General features: G+C 38.1%; 2 protein-coding genes across 2 annotated transcripts; both read right to left on the bottom strand.

Annotated features, from left to right (window-relative positions):
• Positions 1-4,093: 4,093 nt before the first annotated feature.
• LOC139151649 (microfibril-associated glycoprotein 4-like) lies at positions 4,094-9,451 on the bottom strand. Its single transcript, XM_070724581.1, has 2 exons — positions 8,938-9,451; positions 4,094-6,206 (listed from the first exon to the last, which is right to left on the bottom strand). Exons 1-2 carry the CDS (start codon positions 9,317-9,319, stop codon positions 5,623-5,625), a joined length of 966 nt encoding a protein of 321 aa, XP_070580682.1. The 5' UTR covers positions 9,320-9,451; the 3' UTR covers positions 4,094-5,622.
• A 4,339-nt stretch (positions 9,452-13,790) lies between these two features.
• Positions 13,791-20,149, bottom strand: LOC139151648 (fibrinogen gamma chain-like). The gene is made up of 2 exons (XM_070724580.1): positions 19,675-20,149; positions 13,791-15,851 (listed from the first exon to the last, which is right to left on the bottom strand). The coding sequence occupies exons 1-2, from the start codon at positions 20,021-20,023 to the stop codon at positions 15,607-15,609; spliced, it is 594 nt and encodes a 197-aa protein (XP_070580681.1). The 5' UTR covers positions 20,024-20,149; the 3' UTR covers positions 13,791-15,606.
• Positions 20,150-22,074: the final 1,925 nt, after the last annotated feature.

Below are 22,074 nucleotides of genomic sequence, written 5' to 3'. Positions count from 1 at the left end.
ATCAAACACATTTCGCAAGACCTTGAAAGCACGACGTATGTCATCTAAATACATGTTATTGCATTACACTGGTGCAGCGCAGTAATTGATTATGCATCCCTTGTCAACGAGATTTGAAAATATGCAAGCTTTACCTGATAGCCCGTGTAGACCGAAAGAAAAAGATATTAAGATGCGATCTGAAGAATTCTTAACGGAGTGAAGACGATGAAGCTGACTACTGTATAGCTGCAGTAATGTACATCGAGGTTTCGCCAGGGTATATCACAGGGAACAGAGCAAAGGACCCTGGGGTGGGGAGGAGGGTTTTTTGTGTGCAACGGTTTACCTTATTTGATTTTATTAATTTTGACTGTGATATTTCAAATAAAGAGTTCAACTCCACACCGTCTGACTGCTTTATATATTACCGACAATTCTTTATCTCCTCTCCAACTTGTGTATACACCACTGTAATTGCTCCGAAAACATTGCCAACTTGCTAATCCGCTGTCCGTATCAGCGGATTAAGTGATTGAGTCAACACCACAGCCGTCACACACGTAGTAAAATAAGGACGGCTGTGGTGTTGACTCAATCACTTAATCCGCCGATACGGACAGCGGATTAGCAAGTTGGCAATGTTTTCGGAGCAATTACAGTGGTGTATACACAAGTTGGAGAGGAGATAAGGACTTGTCGGTAATATATAAAGCTGTCAGACGGTGTGGAGTTGAATCTTTATTTGAAATATCACAGTCAAAATTAATAAAATTAGGCTACTTGTATAGCAATAAAGAAAACAGTCAGACGGTGTGGAGTTGAACTCTTTATTTGAAATATCACAGTCAAAATTAATAAAAATTAAATAAGGTAAACCGTTGCACAAAAAAACCCCTCCCTCCCCACCCAAGGGGACTGATTTCTTTCCCCTATGGGTATATGGGTCTGGTTTTGCCGTCCGACCAATGTAGTCAGGCAAAACGTCGAGCTACATATAATACTGCAGCTAACTACTGTACAATTATTATGGACAGAGAACGAGGTTCTTTCTCCCGCCATGCTACTGTCACGCTGCGGCTTGACGAATGCCTGCTCTCTTTTAGACCTTGCAGCTTGTCTCCAATGCTTTTAATTTATGAGCATTACATACTATGTAAGCACAGCCATAGAAGGAAAAACCGAGTCGATTAACGATTAATGGTTGCATATTGTACAGAGAACTGCACAAGTTTAGATGTACAAATCCAGTATGCAGCCAGCTGGTAAACACTGTAACCCTACGTGTGAGTCCCGCTGAGGCTGGGCTAATGGCTGAGCCGCCACTCTACTCTGTTGAGCATGGCATTAAAACCAGATTTCCTTTTTTACCCCCACTGTGTAGCCATTAGCAGAGCACTCGCGACATACAGATAGCGTTAGTAAACATTCAGGGTAAACACTAGGGTGTGTCCTTCCAATCATGTTAAACAGATTGAGCTTGATGCAAACTTACCTTGCCACACTCACAATGGACGGGGTAAAATGTCAAAGTATTCAAGCTAAACCAACATTAGCAACCTTGCGTATAAGCTCTGACAAATGACCTTTAACTGCTGAGGTCAATTGCTGAGGACATGGAGTTGTTTGGTGGTGCGCCCTCTTATGCGATACTCTTGCATTTGGTCCAACATGGCTTGTGACTGCCTTTCTCGCTCTCTGAGATTGTTTTCGAGTCGGTAAAACCTGAAAAACTGAAGGCCATGCCTGCAAGTTCGATTGGAGTGACTATATTGCAAAACCGCGACATCGAAAGGCATATGGTCTTGGTAGAAAATCGACAAAAGTAAAGAAATCTCGACGTACCCCTGCATCTTCTTCCACACAGCTTGATGAAACAAGCAAAAATGTGTGGGGAGTCAATATAGACGACGTTTGAGTGCGGGAGGGTAAGGCGAAAAATTGTCACTTGGAGAGCAAATTATGAACACCTAATTAATTACCCTCTGGACTTAAATTAATCAGTTCACATTACTTGTCCTGCACAATATATCTTATTATAATAAGGACCCCTTTAAAAGTGCATTGTTCGTTGAATGCACCTGATATGCTTCAGAAAGCTGGAAAGTTGGAAACATAATAGAAGCATCCTTTACTACAGCAAAATTATTGATGGAGACAAAAAAGAAGTCATCGAGGGCTCAATCTGTAAGAAAACCACTACTTGCTGTTAGTGATTTAGGTAGAAGAATAAAAGCATGCCGTGTCATATCGACATTTAAAGATATCATAAAGTTGGTGTGCCCAGAGCATGCCGAAAATTACAAAAAATATAAAATTGGGTGCCCGAAGGGTGCGCCAAAACTTTTAAGCAGATACTTAAAGTAACTGTATGTGCATTATTTTTCCTTCATATATATTTTTTCTGCCATTCTTAGCAAGAATTTTTTCAAAAGCAACCTCTTTGAATACTTTTCCCAAAAAAACTTCCAAGCCCTCCCCCAGGATATCAAATGATTCGCCCCTAACAAAAATACCACACGCACAGAGCTTTACAAAGAGGAGAACCATGTGATTTTGTGGAAGGGGTGGGAGGAAATATTGTGTGAACAAGTTTTTCGCAATCATGGTAGGATTGTGTTTCCAAAGTCTGAGTCAGCCTGTTTTCTTTGTGTGAAATTTATCAACTGGAACTATCAGTTTCAGACTAAGCAAAATTAATGATTTTTGGCTCCTTGAGTGATTTACAAATTCTCACCTAAACAGTAAGAATGATTCCTGTGCGCCATACCAAAAGTGTCAAACATTACAAATATTATCAAATGGGGTGCCCGGAGGCTGTGCCATTTATTTTAAGCAGAGTGTGTGTATGTGCATTATTTTTTCCTTCATATCTGCTGTTTTTTTTGTTTTTCTAACGATGCTTGGCGGGAAGTTTTTTCAAAGGCAACTTTTCGGAATAATTCCCCCCCCCAAAAAAAAATCTTCCAAGCCCTCCCCTAGGATACCAAATGGTCTACCCCAAACAAAGATTCCAGATTCCACACACACAGAACTTTCAAAGGGGAGAACCATGTGATTTGTGGAAGGAGTGAGAAGAAATATTGTGTGAACAAGTTTTTTCCCCAATCATTTTAGGATTGTATTTCTGGGGTCTGAGTCAGCCTGTTTTCCTAACGTAAAATTAAACTGCTGAAACTTTCAGTTTTAGAATAAGCAAAATTAATAAAGTTTTGCTCTTTCAGTAATTAACAAATTTTCATGCTCTGAATCCCCCATCCCCAAATCAAATGGTACTTACTAAACAGTACGAATGACCCCTCTGCCTCTTAGAAAGCCTGTCAACATGAATTAAATGTATAGGCCGATCGAGCAATAACTTTGCAACAACAACATCTACTTTTCAAAATTCTACACATTTTGGAGAAGCCCCCTTTTTTAATTGTGCACCTGTACTGGAAATTCCAATTTGGAATTTCCAATTTGCAAATTTCAATTTGAAATAATTCCAGTTTGGAACCATTCCAGTCCAATTCGGAACCATTCCAAAATGGAATGGTTCCATTCCCTGTTTTATCACATACCATTTGCCACATCCGCGATGCGGACCGTACTAGCGCGATCACGATGCCTTATTCTCCAGAAGTGACGCAGCATTATTAATGGCATCCCTACATGCCCAAACTTCTTTTGAAAGTCTGTCACTGTCCCCGAGTTGTTTAGTCGACGCGTGGGTGCTTGATCGCCAGACATAGTTTAAAGGGATACAGTCGTTGGAACTGTGCTCAAAGGTCGTATGGTACAAATACGACCAATGTAAACACTGTATCAAAGGCACGGTAGTGATTAATGAAAGTGACGTAACGATGAGGTGCATCTAAATATCATGCACGAAATACATTGTTTGTAAACAAGAAACTTGCACAGGCGCAGTTCCGACGACTTTCGCAGTCGCCATGCTGTGTAATGATTTCTTGGTAGATAGGTTCAAATCGTGAAGCAGGGCAAAAAACGAGTTAACATAATAAAATTGGTCAAATTATTTCAAGACAATTTCGTATTCATGACCAAATAATCGCTTGATAATGACAAATGATGAAATAAAAATGATCGAATGATCGTATAATGGCATAATAATGATTAGTTCCAAATCATGACATCAATGCTTAACAATGCCAAAACAACCGAATCAAGCAAATAACTTCATAATAATGTCAAGATAATGTCGTAAATAATGTCCTAATCATGACCAAATAATCGTATTATAATGGCCAAATTATGTCACAGTATTGACCAAGTCACCAAGTAATGACATTATAATGATTAGGTAAGTTCTAAATCAAAACATCAGTGTTGACTAATGGCAAAACAGCCGAATTATCAAATAAAATTGGATTATGTCAAGATAATGTCGTAATCATGACCACATAATCGCATAATGATGGCCGAACAATGACATGAAAATGACAGAATCATCACATAATGGCATAATTATAATTAGATAAGTTCCAAATCAAGCCATCCATGCTAATCAAGCCATCCATGCTTTTATAAGGGCAAAACAACCGAATGGTATGTATTGAACAAATCACTAAATAATGGCTAAATAATGATAAGTTCCAAATCAAGACATCAATTCTAAATAATGGCAAAACAACCGAATTACCAAATAAGTTCATAATCATGTCATAATCATGTCGTAATATCCAAATAATGATTAAACAGTGGCATAATAATGGCCAATACTTACATAATTATGACCAAATCATCAAATAATGCAATAATAATAAGGATATAAGTTTAAATAAAGTTTTGGAAATAATATTGACAGTGTTCTCACCCCATAGGGAGAGCGGCAATGCTTCAAAGAATAAGCCAGCTACTCTGGCTTCCAGTAAAGGCCAGGGTTAATTTCAACATTTTTTCCACACGGCATATTTGTGACTTGGTAGAAAGAATCCGGGTCAATAGGTATAATCTACAGATAAATTCCCTTATGAATCTCGTAGTACCAGGATCTTTCAAAAGGTTTAATGATCGAGCTTTTGCACTGCATGAAAACCTGATAATACTTACTGTATTAGCATGGATAATTGCCTGTATTTTAGCTGAAAAGTGCATATACAGATGAATACAGTCAAGAATCCATTTCTTGTATTCAGCAAGTCTGTATTCATGTGGATTCATGTGAATTCATGAGTATTATTCTGTAATACAGTCAATTTATTAGTGTGAATTTATCTGTATTATTGCGTTTTTATGCAGTGTTGCAGTTTGTGGTCCAAAGTTTATGGAACTCACTCTCAGTTGAATTAAAGCGCATAACAGAAATTCAACCTTTTTAATCCAAATAAAAACATTTCTATCAGCTGCACTGAATTAGTTTTTAATATTATTGAACATTTTATGAGATTAGTTTTGTATTTTTATCAACTTTGACTCTGTCACTGTATACTTTTTATCGTTTTACTTGTTGTAAAGTGTTGTGAATATTTTATCGTAGAAAAAGCGCTATACTATAGAAATCTTTTAAACATTAAACATTAACATTAAACGCTGACTTTCATTTCTCATCAATAGCATTTCAATCTATTTATTGTATGATCTGTATTTTCATGGTCACAGTTTTTCTTGAATTGTTGTTGCTGTTATAGGGGCTCCATCTTACGCCGCTGTAAATGGTGGGAGGTGTGCCCCCATAGCTGTACACTCCGTTAAGGTTGCTCCACTGACACCCGTTGTACCACCACGCCCCTTGTGCCTGCTCAGCGCAGTTGTGACCGCGAGCATCGTTGTCCTGTCGTACGTACTGAAAGCACTCCCATCAAGATTTGTGTCGGAGCCCGCCGTCATCGCATCGCCGGCGGTACCGGAGTAGTCTCCTAAATGAAGAGTATAAAGCCCTGCTTCATCCTCGATCCAGAAACGATCATACTCGGCGTAGCTGGTGCTTCCATCCCAATCTTCTAAGTCGATCCGAAGCCTGTACCAAGCCTGGGTCGTAATCGCGTTGATGTTGTCGTTACCGAGCCAATACTCGCCGTCGATGTCGCCAAAGCCGGACTTGTATTCGGTCCAGTTTCTATAGAAGTTCACCAACCCGTTTACCCTACGCTGAATGACCGTCCAAGCTTCAGATTCTGATATTTCACAAAAGACATCGAAAGGAGAGGATATTCCGATTGGCTTGACACGATATATACTTGAAGACAACGTCCCACTACCGTCGCTGGCAAAGTTATTGCAATCTGAAAGGCATCCATGCAAAGAACACAAAGATTTTAGATCAACGGGGAGCTGTTTTCAATCGTGAATTTATTCAAACTAAAATGAAACTATCTTGCTCTGTCAAAATTTCATACTTCAATCTATCATCGAACAACCATGAAGGCGTTCTATTTCATCACATCCTATAAGTTCACCCTTGGGCGTTACTCGTGACCAAGGGATACACCTGTAAACTTTTAAAATAGTTTCTAATTTCATATTCAGAAATTAATGCCACTGTTCTCTCATGACACGGGTTATGTGTCAGGCTTGTTCCTCATAACCAAACTGCTTTTTTCACTTTTCTCCAGGGAATGTAAAAAAAATGCAAATTATTAATCTTGACAACATGATATATCCTGTGCAATATGAAATTTCATTGTTTAGAAATGAATTCTTGGTTCGGATGATAACTCACTCGCAGTTCTGTTGGGCATTATTATATCTAAAAGGTATGAGCATTTCCACATGATTTTGTGAGTCACAAAAGCAGAACAAAACGTATTTCACAAAAAGATCTCAAAAGCGTCAGCCAAGTGATCACTCTAAAGGGAAAAAAGTCACTATCATTGAAGGCTACTTTTGTCAGTGTTGTATCGTTCATTTATGTCGAGAGACACATTGAAACACGCTAAAATAGTGATTCAGACCTCAGAAAAGCTGATAAAAAGGGTGCCCGCTAAAAGGAGACAACAAGATCTAGTACGAATGACTCGTGCTTCTGGTGGCGGGACTCAAAGGTGAGGCTGAGTAGCCATGATTGTTCAGCAAAATTAAGAAAAACTCTGTATCTTGGATTTTCTAACAAAAAAGATGAGAAATACAGGAGAATAATGGTGGTGAGATAATCGCAAATAAAGTTACAACCATGTCTCTGTTCTGTAAAGCGGAGCGAAAATTGTCTTGACACATCAATGTGATCTGTTGTTGTCGTCTGTACCAGCTTATAGCCTCAATTCAATATGGAATAACATGATAACTTTTGGAAAGGGCGTGTACATGATGACGCCCTTATTGACAAATCTCATTTTCAATTTCGCGCTGACATGGCTGTACACTCTAAGAAAGAAATATTCTAATCCTTTTCCGGATAAGCTTTTGCAAAAAAGCACTTTTTCTTATCCTCACGGACGTAGAGGGTGAATAAAAAAGTCCCCCTTTTCCGTGATTTAGGGAACAAGCACTGGTACCCATTTTCACTCTGAGAGTGCAACTCATCGGTTGCTAAAATGTTCAAATTTTCCATTTCTGTTCGTTATATTCACATGAATACGTGTATTCGCTGCCAACGATTTCCTCTTTCTTCGCGCAGTACATCATTCCTCAGAACCTAATGTTAATTTGCCTTTGGTCAAGTTCTTGAAGTTATATGTGCAAAACTGTGACAGTCATTACGCATTTTTACTTCAGCCTATTTCTAATTTGCATATTTAATGAACTTTCCTCATTGGTGTTATATATCTTCATTGACTTGACCAAGTTGACGAAACGTGCTATGTACATTGAAGATACTATGATACAACAATGTAAGTGAAAGTCATTAAGCATTTTTACTTCAGCCAATTCCTAATTTGCATCTTTAATGATCTTTCCTAATTAGTGATATATACCTGGATTGACTTGATCAAAATTGACAAAATTTACTCTGTACATTGAAGAAACTTATTTTAGCTAATTACTAATTTGCCTATTTAACGACCTTTCTTAATTAAGGATGTATATCTGGATTGACTTGACAAAAGTTGACGAAACGTGCTATGCATATTGTAGATACTATGATATAGTATTACAATTATTATCAAATAAAGTATTGTCAAACAAGATAAAAACAGTGAGTTTTGATTTTGTAGAATATCTAATTACTAATTTGCATATTCAACGAACTTTTCTAATTAGGGATATATCTTGAATTCACCAAAGTCGATGAAACCCTGATATGTACACTGAAAAAATGTGATAAATTATTAATGAAAGTTGTTTAGCATTTTTACATCAGCAATTTATTAATTTGCACATCTAACTTACTTTCCCAATTAGGGAGATAAGAGTGGACGGACTCTAAAATTATATGAAACTTGCTATATATATTGAGACAATTATTTTGAAAAAGTGAAAGATATTTTGCATTTTCAAGTAAGCTAATTTAGAATATGAATATCTTATCAGCTTTCACAGTTTGGCATATATAGCTTGAAGGACTGCACCAAGGGCAATTACACTTGCTATATAAAGTGTTGATACAATGACAGCAGTCAAAAACATTTAGCATTTATATTTCAGCTAATTGCATATTTATATACTTTAATGGCCTTTGGAATTAATCTGTGGTGAATGTTGTTCTTGATGTTGACCATAACACTTTCAATGAAATTGAAAACATGTGGCAAAAGTTTAAATTCACAGACAAATGTAATATATACTGAAACACGTGAGCATTTTCAGTTCATGTTTGGTTATATTCAATGCCGGTTGCATTACCGCAGAAAAATAGTAACAACGTAGTTCATCGATACATTGTCTTTGGAAAATTAGAAACGTTTACAATGTTGATACCAAAACCGGCGGTCTCCATGATAAAACTTGTAAGTGTTCCCAAGCTATTTAGCGGCCTGAACCAGAGTCAGGTGATTTTGGAGAAATTAAAGTGGGATCAAGTATCACTGGAAAGCCCAAATCGTTTGTAGCCTGTTTACGTCCATTCGCTTATCGTACCTTTGTGCGTCACTGGTTGACTGCAAGGGTTATCCGTTCCGTTTGAAGGTCTGTCAACAGCTTCGGTATCCGCTTCGTTGGAAAGCCTCTCAACAGCTTCGGACAGTCGTTCGAGCTTTGCGGTTTGCTGATTAACGAGGTCCAGTAAATTCACCAGGATTGCCCGGTCCTGGTCTTCAGGGGACGGGCACAGGTCTTCACCTTGTTCGGCGCTACAATCAGGAAGTGTCACAGTATATTGGCAGCGACTGCCGGCCCCGCCAGATGAGCACCGATGTTGATACTTGGCCGTGCCGTACTGGCCGACCGTGCTCTGACCATCAACCACGGCTGCTCCCAGGACAGATAACAATGCTACTACCGCCGCTCTCGACGTGGGCATGTTTGAACGAAGCCTATATTGACGGCAAATGGAATGTACACGGAGTAATCTCTTCTCGTTCAGAGCTTACTTCGATTTTATGTAAGACTGCAGACACAGTTGTCTGTCGCGAAGGTTAAATGGGAATAAGCGAAAGTAGGAACCATTATCTTAACTTTCCTTTTGTTATGCAAACGTTTACGCCATATTACGTAATCCAGAAGTCGGGTGATAGCTTTGTTATATACAAAAAATGAGGCTCCTGATTGAAGCAGAGGCCTTTGAAGGTTACATCTGATTTGAAGATTGCCATTATTTACAGCGACTTAAGAATAAGTAGACTGAAGCTAGGGCTATTATGTACCTGATTAGCCATATGGAAATAATTCAAAAGATAAAGGCCCGAAAGACAATTTTATCTTTTTGTTAGCTTCTATTTTTTTATATGCATATAGGGCTATTGGAGCTTTTCCTATAGGCTACACAAATGTATGTATGTATGTATGTATGTATGTATGTATGTATGTATGTATGTATGTATGTATGTATGTATGTATGTACGTATGTACGTATGTACGTATGTACGTATGTATGTATGTATGTATGTATGTATGTTTGTATGTATGTATGTATGTATGTATGTATGTATGTATGTATGTATGTTTGGTCACAAATCTTCCGAACTTTTTGTGCAGATAATACTTGGTATGGCATTGTGTTACTTTGTCAAAATTGTATGGTGTATCATGGAATGAAGAGCTCCTGTTGTTCATATGAAAATGATAGTCCAAAAATATGCAGATGGGGTTGGTAAAAATTGTGAAAATGGCAAAAGATCTAGAACAAAAGAACTACTTGTCAATTTTCTCTTATTTTCAATTCGTAGCCACCAAAGCTAGCGTATTGGATTCTTAAAAAAATAATAGGAATTTATTCAATTCTGTATTTTTTGTGATTTTTTTCCCTTTTTCATTTTTGCGAAAATATTTTCTCACATAATTTGCCATATTATTTAAAAATTTGGTTTGCAGTTCCCAACAGATGTTCTTATACATATATATTCAAATTATCAAAATTAAATGAACATTGAAATAACTTAAATCTTTTTTTCTTAATTTTGGTACGAAACAATCTTTTTAGACGAATTACTTTCTGTATCGGCTCGAAATTTGGCATCAAGTGGCAGTACTTGAGAGGTAGCACTATTACTTATTAAGATTAAGTTGAAATGAACTTTTTTATAAGATTTTCTTATTTTTGGTGATACTATACATGAACTTTGAGTACACAATAACATGGTGATTTTCGCTTGTAACCACCAAATGGGAATTTTAAATTTTCATAGGAATTTTTTTTTTTTTTTTTTATTTTTGGTAAGTTTTTTTTATTTTCCTAATTTTTGGGGGAAAAAATGTTTTCTCAGAAATAGTTCACAGTATTTTTGAAATAAAGTTTCCAGGTCCCAACAGAAGTTCTCTTACATATCTATTCAAATAATGATAATTAAATTAACATTGTGTAGTAATGTTTTAAAAAATTTTAGTCATTTTTGATAAAAAAATTTTTTTTACAAGAACATGCCGCCTTTAAATTTGGCATGAAGGTTCCTGGAATGGTAGTACTATTGCTTTTTCAGATTATGTTGAAAGGAGTAAAATAATATTAAAATCTTTTTTATAAGATATTCTAATTTTTAATAATATTATACATGAAGTTTGAGTACATAATAACATTGTGATTTAAGAAGCGTTTGATATTGTAAATTGTAAACTATAGTAAACGCTCGTATCGTTCGTATATGAAAACAGAGCTGAAGGTGATTTTTAGAGATTTCACCTCAAATCAAATGTATTCCATAATTTTGTCAATGTTCAGTAGTATCAAGGTTTTGAAATAGTTAACATATTATACATCTCCTGCCATCTGTCCTTTGTATCTCCTTAATTAAACAAGTGCTTATGTTGCACAACTTCCTGCACAGAACCAACAAAGCCAAACATGACAAATTGGGTCAGGAGATTGGAAAAGTTATGGTTATTTCACCATGACGTTGTTTTTAAAAGTTGCTGCTCTAGTTGTAGTTGTATGTGCCAGCGGAGGCGCAGACAGAACGAATTTCCCAGTAAGGTTTCTAAGTTAATGGTCGTATGTTGAAATCTTATCATGTATCTTGTGTGGGCGAAACGTAAACATCGGTTCAGTGTTGTGTCTTTCAGTCAACTTTCGAAAACTATTGAATATTATCGCGGCATTTAATATTGAAACCTGTGATCATAATTGTCCAATTAATGACCGCTGAGTGAAGAGTTTTAAATAACCGTTAGCTAACCAATAAGATTCTGGAAGCCATAAAAGAGCAAGATATACTTTTCAAATGTACCAAATCACGTTAACCCCCCCCCCCCCTGCTCAGTGGAGAAACTTCAGGCAAACGCGGAATAGAGTTGTGCACTTATGAAACATGCGAAAAAGCATTAACTCAAGGATATGTTGGTTGACACTGATTCAAAACCTACCAGTATATGGCTTGTTTAGAACAGTTTGACGAATTCAAATAAGTCAATAAATCAAGTGTTTGCAGGGTGATGTTAGGCTACGTTCACAAAAAACGGTGAGGGGGCTGGAGGAATTCAGGGGGATTCGAAATTTTAGAGGGTAGTACAGGGGGACTTGAAAGTTTTACACTGCATAGGAGGAACCTGAAAAAGTTGTGGTTCAATTTTACCTTTACATTTTCCAATTCCAAGGTTTGTCAGGTAATTCAATGAAAAATGAATAACATTATGTTCTACTGTTAGTAATGATTAAACAAAATCTAGAACCATTTTGTCACATTTCACTTTTATCTCGGAAAAAATCTAAACATGTATGATTTTTAGTAAAAAAACCCAAACAAGTGGGCCTAGTAATGGGGCAGAAGCTGCAACTGTTTATATTTTTTCAATATTTGTGTGCAATATTTAATATAGTTTCTTGCTGTCTCCCTACAGTATGCTGAAACACACAATATTCGGTTTGTCGACGAAGCCTATGTGTACAAATACGTATTCAATGATAATATTATTGAATTAGAGTCCAGACTGAAAGTCAATACAAATACACGGTACACATACACAAGCTGTGTTGGCAAGCTGAATACGGGACAGTTGAACATGCGGTAGGGAGCACAACAAGAACACAGTTGTATAAACTGAACAAAAATATTGTCAAAATTATCAACGTTAATAGAGTTTCTGCCTTGCTACTGCAGTGTCACTTGCATACCGGCAGTGACAGAGATAGCTCTGATTCTGATGTAGTTGAAGAAGAGTTTGGGTCAAATGACGCTCATGACAGTGAAATATATTTGTACATAGGATCAGACCAGAGAGCAACACATGATATGGAAGACCAGAAAACTTGAAATTTATCAGGGATTTTTGGATTCTGGCACATGAGAATATTGAAGCTTCAGAAGTCACTGTGATGTCCGTACTCTCATAGAGGTCAACAAGAACTACTCGTAAAATGCCAATATAGAGAGTAGCACTGTATACTCAAAATAAATAGACGAACAATTCGCCACTTGTCGCATTGTATCATGTGTAGACACAATCCCTCCATGACGTGGTACACACTAATAAGGGAGCTGTCAGTTTTTACAGCCAGGGGGTCGGGGACTCTGAGGGGGTCATTAAAAAATGAAAACTGCAAGGGGGCTACTAAAAATGTGGAGACAACGAAGGGGGTTACTCAACTTTTGATGGAAAATAAAGTGAAAAACATCTCACAGATTGCACCATTGCACATATCAGTTTCTCAAAACTTTTGATGCGAGAGAGGGGGCCACCCCCCTCTCGTGCTCTCCCCTTTGGGGTGTTCTAACAGTTGTACTTAGTAAAAAAGAAATCGAAAACACCTTAGATTGCAACAGACTTAACACTGCACTGCACACATCAATTTCTCAAAATTTTCCACGCAAGGGAGGGGACACCCCTGTGACACTTCCCCGTCAGCCTCTCGCGTGTTCTCCTCCTGTTCTTTCAAATTTCGTTCATTTCACCTTTTTCAACCATCATGATATAACCGATGATACTAGTAATCTAGCAGGGTACATCAGGATTTGAAAGGCGTTTACTATTGCTGTATTTTTGTAAATTTACAAATACAAGTATTGATATTTTACTTTTCTAAGGGGGGGGAGGGTTCAGTCAAAACTTCCGTGTCCGAGAGAGGGTTACTCAAATTCATCATGGTTGGAGGGGGTTACTCGAAATTTCTCTTTCATTCTTAAAATGTCTGTGGCAAATTACTAGGCCTCTTTAAAATTATGTATGACGTCGCCTGCGGTACGCGAAGACCGAGCGACTGTCTGCCATTTCCATTGGTTGGTGTGTGCGTGAGAACAAGTTCGCATTCCACCCTAACGACACCCCAAAATGATTGACGACTTGCGGACGGCGTATTGACATCATTACAACAGTAGTTATAAAGTTCAAGGCAGACTGAATCGTTCTAGGAAATTTCATTTATTTTGAAAAAAAAAGTAACAAAAAGAAGCTGTGCATGTGTTATGTATATCATTCCCAAATATTTGTGTTATGTCTACTCGGAACCTACTCGTAATAGATTAAATGACCGTCGTATCATCTTCGACTTGTGTTGAAATAGTCATTACGTCACTCGTATTTTCCTGCACTGAACCACGGCCGAACAAAACCAAATTTCGAATAATATGTAACTACGGGTCCCTCCGTCACACAAAAGACATAACGGACAGACTATAATGGTAATCAAAATATTTATCGCAAGAGCCAGTGGTGAAAATATTGATACCCAATCACTTCTCTATTTACCATATCAAAGAATCTAAGAGTAAATACCATTACAACTGTGAGTTATGTATAAGGTAAGGCTACGGTAATTTAATCTTTAATACATACACCTTCCAAACGGCTGCTAAACGCAGCATCTATGTATACATATTCACAATGTTAGGCAATAAACAGAGAAAATCACAGCTGTACATTGACCTCGCAGGCACCAAAGCATTACCGTTAAGGCGAGGCGGTCGTCGGAACTCTGCTCAAAGGTTGCCATGGATCCCTACGACCGATTTAAACACTGTGTCTAGGGTACGTTGGCGATTGATTAAAGTTAAAACATATATATTAACAATGGAAATCGTAAAATATAAATGTTGAAGCTGTGTTGGCTCGATGCATCTAGATATCATGCATGAAATACATTGTTTGTAGACAAGAAAGTCGCACATGCGCAGGTCCGACGACACCCTTCCTTTAAATATTGTTGGTGCAGGCAAGACACGGTATCTCTATATTGTAGGGCTGAGAAGTTTCTCATCTTCTTTGACGTCAATTTACGCTAGCTGCGTTAGCGCTTTTTGTTTTAGCTTTGGCTTGAAAAAAAGTTAAATTAAAAAAAGACTTGTCGGTTCCCTACACTCGGCAGAATTGTCAATGTTTATGAGATCACTTTTCTCTATAATAAATTTCAGAGCAGTGAACTGAACTTCGTCGTCTTTCTGCTGCATTGAAACATTCTTGTCGAGTTGCTTTAAAAGCTTTAGTTGAATGTTGTAAGATCAAAACATCAAAAACAACATAATTTAAACTGCCATATTTTGTTTCGGAGTTAAGGAAAAACAAAGCCAACTTTCTGACCGACAAATCTTTCGGCTCGAAGGTCCGATGGTAAAAGTTCCGCATTTGAAGTTGGATCATATGTGCCCGGGAATATTTGAACATTATGAAGCCATAAAATTTGGTTGCAACTTAAAATGAGCTAAACGCATTTTTATCAATTACCCTCAAATCATAATGATACTCGAACACGTTTTGATTATTTGAAAGGGGAATTCCGTTTTACATGAATAGCATTTCAATCGATTCATTGTATGATCTGTATTTTCATGGTCACAGTCTTTCTCGAATTGTTGTTGCTGTTAGAGGGGCTCCATCTTATGCCGCTGTAAACAGTGGGAGGTGTGCCACCATGGCTGTACACTCCGTTCAGGTTGCTCCACTGACACGCGTTGTACCACCACGCCCCCTGTGCCTGCACTGCGCAGTTGTGACCGTCAGCAGCATCGTTGTCCATGTCATATGTACTGAACGCATGTCCATCGAGGTCGGGACCTGAATTATTGGTATCCTTCATTGCGTCCCCGGCAGTGCCGGAGTAGTCTCCTAAGTGAAGTGTGTATAGCCCGGTTTCATCCTCGATCCAGAAACGATCGTACTCGGCGTAGGTGGCGCTACCATCCCAATCTTCCAAGTCGATCCGAAGCTTGTACCAAGCCTGGGTTGTCAGAGCGTGGATGTTGTCATTACCCAGCCAATGTCACCGTCGATCTCACCGAAGCCGGCTTTGTAATCGGCCCAGTTTCTGTAGAAGTCTACTGAACCGTTTATCCTTCGCTGAAAGACCGTCCAAGCTTCAGATTCTGATATTTCACAGAAGACGTCGAATGGATTTTGTATTCCATCAGGTCTGATGCGATATACACCAGACGGCAACGTCCCATTAGCTCCTTTGGCCACGTCATTGCAATCTGCAAGGCACATATAGAATGAACATTGACATATTTCGATAGCAGTAGATCAACTGATTCAGGAAACTGTAATTAGATGTTGTTTTACACATGAATACACTGAGATAAGTATACCAGACTTATTACGAACTCTCCAAACGACACCGTACTCCTCAAGACGAGTCTTCATATACATGCTATTTGTTGAAGATTATCTTCCAAGCACAGCTCAGGGAGCCACAAATAATGAGATACGTGTAGAAATATTAGTAAAACAGGAGAGAATAAAAAGAAAATTAAAATTACTTGATCAATGTCATTCTTTTGTAAATGTTCTCCGTTTTCTTTTTCAGCTTGACCCTTTTTAGCTCACGTGTTCACAGACGTGAGCTAATGTCATAGCGATGTCTGTCTGTCTGTCCGAGTGTGTGTGTGTGTGTGTCTGTCTGTCTGTCTGTCTGTCTGTCTGTTAACACGATTAATAAAAAACGCCTGAACAGATTCAAGTCAGATTTGTATGCTACTTGCAAAAACCGATTAGATTTTGGTTAGTGTGGCTTGCATATTTATGAAGTTATGAAATATCTTTTTTTCCTAAAATGGTTTCCTATGGAGACAGTAATGACAGAGTCGACGTATATCAAGAAATACTGCACAAAATTTCATGAAACTTTTCACAGATGACAATCTCAGAACACTATGATGAAACTATGATGTCATGTCAACTATCTGCTCATTTGCATTTTAATGAACTTTTGTAATTGGTGTCATAACTCTGAAATTTCTGCAACAAATCTGATGATACATGCAATAAATATTGATCTGATATATCTCTAATTGTACTGAGAAGCATTGGGCAGTGATAACTTAATAAATGGCTCATTTGCATATTTTTTGAAGTTTTGCAATTAGTCATATAACTCCAAGATAACTGCACCAAATTTGATGAAATCTGCTGCAGATACTGATCAGACAGATATCTAACTGTGGTGTAAAGCACTTAGTAGTGTGCGGTCAATTAAGGGTTCATTTGCATATTTAATGAACTTTGTAATTCAGTGAAACGTGCTGCAGATATTGATCTGATAAATATTTAATTGTACTGAGAAGCATCGGGCAGTGTCAAGTTAATAAATAGCTCATTTGCATATTAAATAAATTTTTGTAATTAGTGATTTAACTCTGAGAGTACTGTTCGAAAGTTGATGAAACCTGCTACATATAATGATATAACAGATATCTGATTGTTCTGTGAAGCGTACTACTATTAATGAACCTGTTGTAAAACACGTGAGCACATTCAGTTCACATCTGGTTTTGTAAATAAATAAAATTTTCCCCTTTTTTGTGCGTCTTTATGGCTTAGGATTAATCATCTAAGTGTCTAGATGTATATTAATCGTCTTTTGACTCTAGCTGTGAGCTACGACCTTTATGCCCAGGTCTAATTTTTGTTTTTGATGAAATATTCCTGAATAGCATCATCACTATGTCTTGGCTCGAAATTAGTGGTATTCCCGCGTCCACAGATTACCAACATTTCCCTGGGACTGCCAAAATGGTAGCCCAAACGGACTACTAAAGACCGGGACATAAAATTCAGTCAGTACTTGGTGTGCCATGTCGGGTCCGTCACTTTTGAACGAGCTAAATTGCAGTATGTCTAGTCGTGCTGGGAAGGTCATTGTCGCTGTCATGACGACTGTCAAAATTTGTGCATAACTCTGAGTGAAACGAGTTGTCAATAGGTCACCAAACTTTTGAGTACCACTGTTGTCCATTAGGCCAAAAAAAGATCGTTTCTGGTCACTGAGTGCGTCATTTCAGAACCTGCGCGTCATGGCATTTTTTGGGGTTACATACTAATCAGTACAGCTATCCTTGATATTCCTGTTTGCATGTCCAAAAATGCTAAAAAGAATTATGCATCAGTGATAAAAGACAATAACTGTTGCATCAATAGTGCCAAACCAGCATAGTTAAGAATAAAAAAAAAGAAAATCACGTCGCCGTGTCATTTTTGCTGAATGTCAAGGACCAGAAACATTTTTTTTTTTGGGGGGGGGGGCTTTATACCTGTTTCCTTTGGATATTAGGTGTGCAAGTATTCACACCAAATGACTAGAAAATTCACTTCGTGGGCAGAATCTTGAAAAATTGCTTTTTCTTGTCTGGTTAATGAAAAACAATAATCCTAAACTAAAATATGTATTGGCTACCAGCCATTGTCACTTGGCTACCAACTTCAGAAAATGGTAGTCCAAGTGGACTACCAGGGGAAAAGGTTAATTTCGAGCCTTTGTTATATAAAACTTTTACATTTTGATGTTTACATTTTGCCGCATTCTCGCGAGCCAGAGCAATAATTTCCGCTCCGCTGACCTACGCAAAAATCAAGGGTAGCGCTGAGCTGTTGCCGTAAAGAGGCGCGTGGTTTACGACGATGATTTTGCCGGTGCAAATCGAACAAAAGTATGTCAAAAACTCAATTTTGACACAAGTATACTATGTATATAACTATGGGGTGAGATTACTGCCAAAACACTTGTGTTAACATTATTTCATTTTGAAGTAATTTTTTCGTTGTGTTAACATTTTTTGATCAAATATATTTTGTTTTCATTTCTATTATATTATGTTTACATTTTTATTCCGTTTTCTCATTTTGTTTCTTGTAAACATAATATTAAAAAATGCAAACAAAATGTAAGAATGAAAGTCATAATAAAATAAAAATACAAACAAAATGAGAAAACGCGATTTAAACATAATGAAAATGCTAACAAAATGAAAAAAAATGAAAAAAACGTAAACATAATGAAATAAAAATGCAAACAAAATAAATGAATGAAATAAATATGTAAACATAATACAATAAAAATGCAAACAAAATGAGAAAACGAAATACAAATGTAAACATAACGAAATACAAATGTAAACATGAAATAAAAATGTAAACATAATATAATAAAAATGCAAACAAAATAAGAAAACGAAATACAAATGTAAACATAATGAAAGAATGAAATAAAAGTAAACGTAACAAAAAATGCAAACAAAGTGAGAAAATGAAATAAAAATGTAAACATAAGGAAATAAAAATGCAAAAACTTGAGAAAACGAAATTATGTAAGCAAAATTAAATAATGTTATCACAAGTGTTTTGGCACGAATCTCACCCCATATATAACACCCCAAGTGACAAATGTTGCCGCCCACAGACTGCCCACTCGTCAAAATGGTCAATTTTAAGTTGTTGCCTACGGTTCGCAGCTGTGGTGTTTGTTTACCCCTCCACGACAGCGTTGAAAGTCGTAAAAGTCGAAATCAGCCCTAAAAGGTAAGAAACCCGTCTGAAAAAACCACACCTATATACCCACAGCTAGTCATAGACCATGGAGGTAAAATTTCTGTTCGCAACCACAAGTTGTTTGCGTGCACTGCTTTATTGTGTCCCTGTACGGACGAATCAGCGTGCGGCGCGTATGCTACCTCAACCCACATTCGCTTTGTGGTTCGATACATGGTGATGGGCGCTGTGGGCGTAGGAAGCATATAAATGCATAGCGGCCTTCACGAGCTTCACCGTGTATCGAACCACAAGCTGCCGTGCCTCAACCACAGTTCGTCCACAACGAAACAGCGTAATACTTACTATTATTAGAAAAGGATTTGTCATTGCGGCTACGGGTTCATTAATACATAGCGATACAGGCAACGCTGTTTGTGTCTGTGTCAGGAAATTGTTAGGTTTTACAAAGTAAAGAATAAATATGGTGAAAACTCAAGTTGCGCTGCATAGCTCATTTAGCATTTTTCATTTAAAACCTTTTATGTATCATACCTTTGTAGGTGGCTGGTGGACTGCAAGAGTTGGACGTTTCGCTGGAAAGTCTCTCAACAGCTTCGGACAGTTGATCGATTTTTGCGGTTTGCTGATTAACGAGGTCCAATAAATTCATCAGGATTGCCCGGTCCTGGTCTTCAGGGGACGAGCACAGGTCTTCCCCTAGTTCGGCGCTACAGTCGGGAAGTGTCACAGTATATTGGCAGCGACTGCCTACCCCGTCAGGTGAGCAGCGATGTCGATACTTGGCCGTGCCGTATTGGCCTACCGTGCTCTGACCATCAAGTGTGATCGCTGTTCCGAGGACAAACCACAAAGCTACAGCCGACGCTCTTGACAAGGACATGTTTCAAATGAACTGACTGACGACAAATGGAATGTATGTACCGGAGTGGTGCCTTGTCGTTCACAGCTTACCGAGATTACGTCGCGACTAATGGCACAGTTGCCGGTTGCGAAAGGTTTAATGGGATAAGCGAAATTTTATTGGAGAAGCAAACGAATATTTTTAACTTGCCTTTTGTTATGCAAAAACTTGTTTAGGTAATCAGGAAGTCACGTGATGGTTTGTTATTTACAGAAAGTGAAGACGAATGTCCAAACCAGGAGGTTACCCCTTTTCACTTACTGTAATAGATAATCCTAATTTCTTGCCGTCAAGTTCCCGGGGGAAAATCCGCTGAAGTGTGAATGCTGGATTGCCCTTAGCTTGTAGTAGGGCTATTTCGTCGCAGTCACACAGAATACGCGCCACGGTAGTTAAGTGCAGCGACTTGTGGTTCAATGACTCAGTATTTTGCTGTTCACAGACCTGAATTACATCTTTTCTCGGCGAATTCGGCTATCCGTTCTATTTTATTTTGCTTTTAGGGTTTTTTTGTTTCTGCTATACCATCTTCACGTCATCCACGACCACACGGAACGCCATGAGGGAACTGAAATACAGCGACTAATTCTGTGCAGTCAGTTAATTCGGTAGGGCAAATTAGCAATAAGTTTATTTTCAAGAGCCTTGCATTTGCGTTATATTTATTTATCAATTTTTATTTGCTTCTTTTTGGTGTTTTGGTTTTAGCTGGTTTATTTGTTTATTTATTTGTAACTCATTTATTACTTGTTTTTTGGTTGGTGTTTGATTCGTTTGTTGTTGTTTTTTGTTTTGTTTATTCATTTGTTCATTTGGTTGATATGTTTGTTTGTTTGTTTGTTTGTTTATCCGGAATTTCCTGTGGGATATCGCAACAAATTTCAAAGTCACTGACTCATTGATTAGTTACAGTAAACTAGCACGATTGACAGGGTCCCTGCCCGAGGAAAACAACTTAACTTGCCCTACTCTATGGAGAACAATCTCACAAATTTAATGGATTGATCAGGAATATGATACTCATACGCTTCTGGGAACATTTTTGGGTTTCTTGCCCATTGAGTCACAACCCGGACCAGTAAGCTGATCTTTCACCAGATAGACGGATTTCCGGAGCCGTTTCTCATGGTAGGCCCTAAGATGGGATTGGTCGGTTGGTTTAGGAGGGAAAAACACAGTCCTACATACTGTTTGATAGCCCTGCGTACAGGTCTGTGTGTTCCCGGCGTTACACGGCCTCCACCACAGCCCTGCAACGGTCTATGGAGATAACTGGCGAGATTCAAAATGGCGATCTCCATGGGTAAACAACTTGTCGAGTACGTTATGTTTCAGAAAACGAGCAGTTTTGAACGTTAGGACAAGTTGATCGCATCTTTTCTGGGGTCGGTTAGGAGGTAAAGGTAGGCAGGGAAAGGATTTTGCCCTGATAGAGTAGAATTTCGGCCAAAAAGACCGTTTTTTCGTTGCGGTCCGGATCCGGACTGCAGTCGCCAGTTATCTCCATAGACCGTTGCAGCGCTGTGGTGGAGGCCGTATAACGCTGGGAACACACAGACCTGTACGCAGGGCTAACTGTTTGACACTGTAATATAATCAGTCCTTATCGAACAAACTTTTCTGTATCGTACGACAACCCAAGTGCTGTGTATAAGTGACATATTAATGAATGATTATTGTCATATTATATCTTTGTTCCCGTGATGTTGTCGTCATGCCTGACGTAAGAACAGAAGGGGGACACGTTTGTCGCTAAATTTAGAGTCGGCCTATACAGTGATACGTTTTATTAGCAAGAACTAAACTCACGGATCAATAGCTCACGGATTAGTCGAATCATCTCCGCTTCTACCTCCAAGGTTGGGGTAGTAACCATGATGGACCGGATCATAAGGAACAAGGCTGCTAACATTGTTGTCAGCTTAACTCAAAAGAAACATTGATACACTCGAAGTTTGATACTGATGTTCTTGTTACTCGCGGGGTTCTCCCGATCTTTTATGGATTTACTAGGTGTGTCTGGCTGAATA

Source organism: Ptychodera flava, chromosome 15 (genome assembly GCF_041260155.1).
Source record: "Ptychodera flava strain L36383 chromosome 15, AS_Pfla_20210202, whole genome shotgun sequence".
Lineage (NCBI taxonomy): Eukaryota > Metazoa > Hemichordata > Enteropneusta > Ptychoderidae > Ptychodera > Ptychodera flava.
This window is presented reverse-complemented; position numbering and strand designations above follow the sequence as displayed.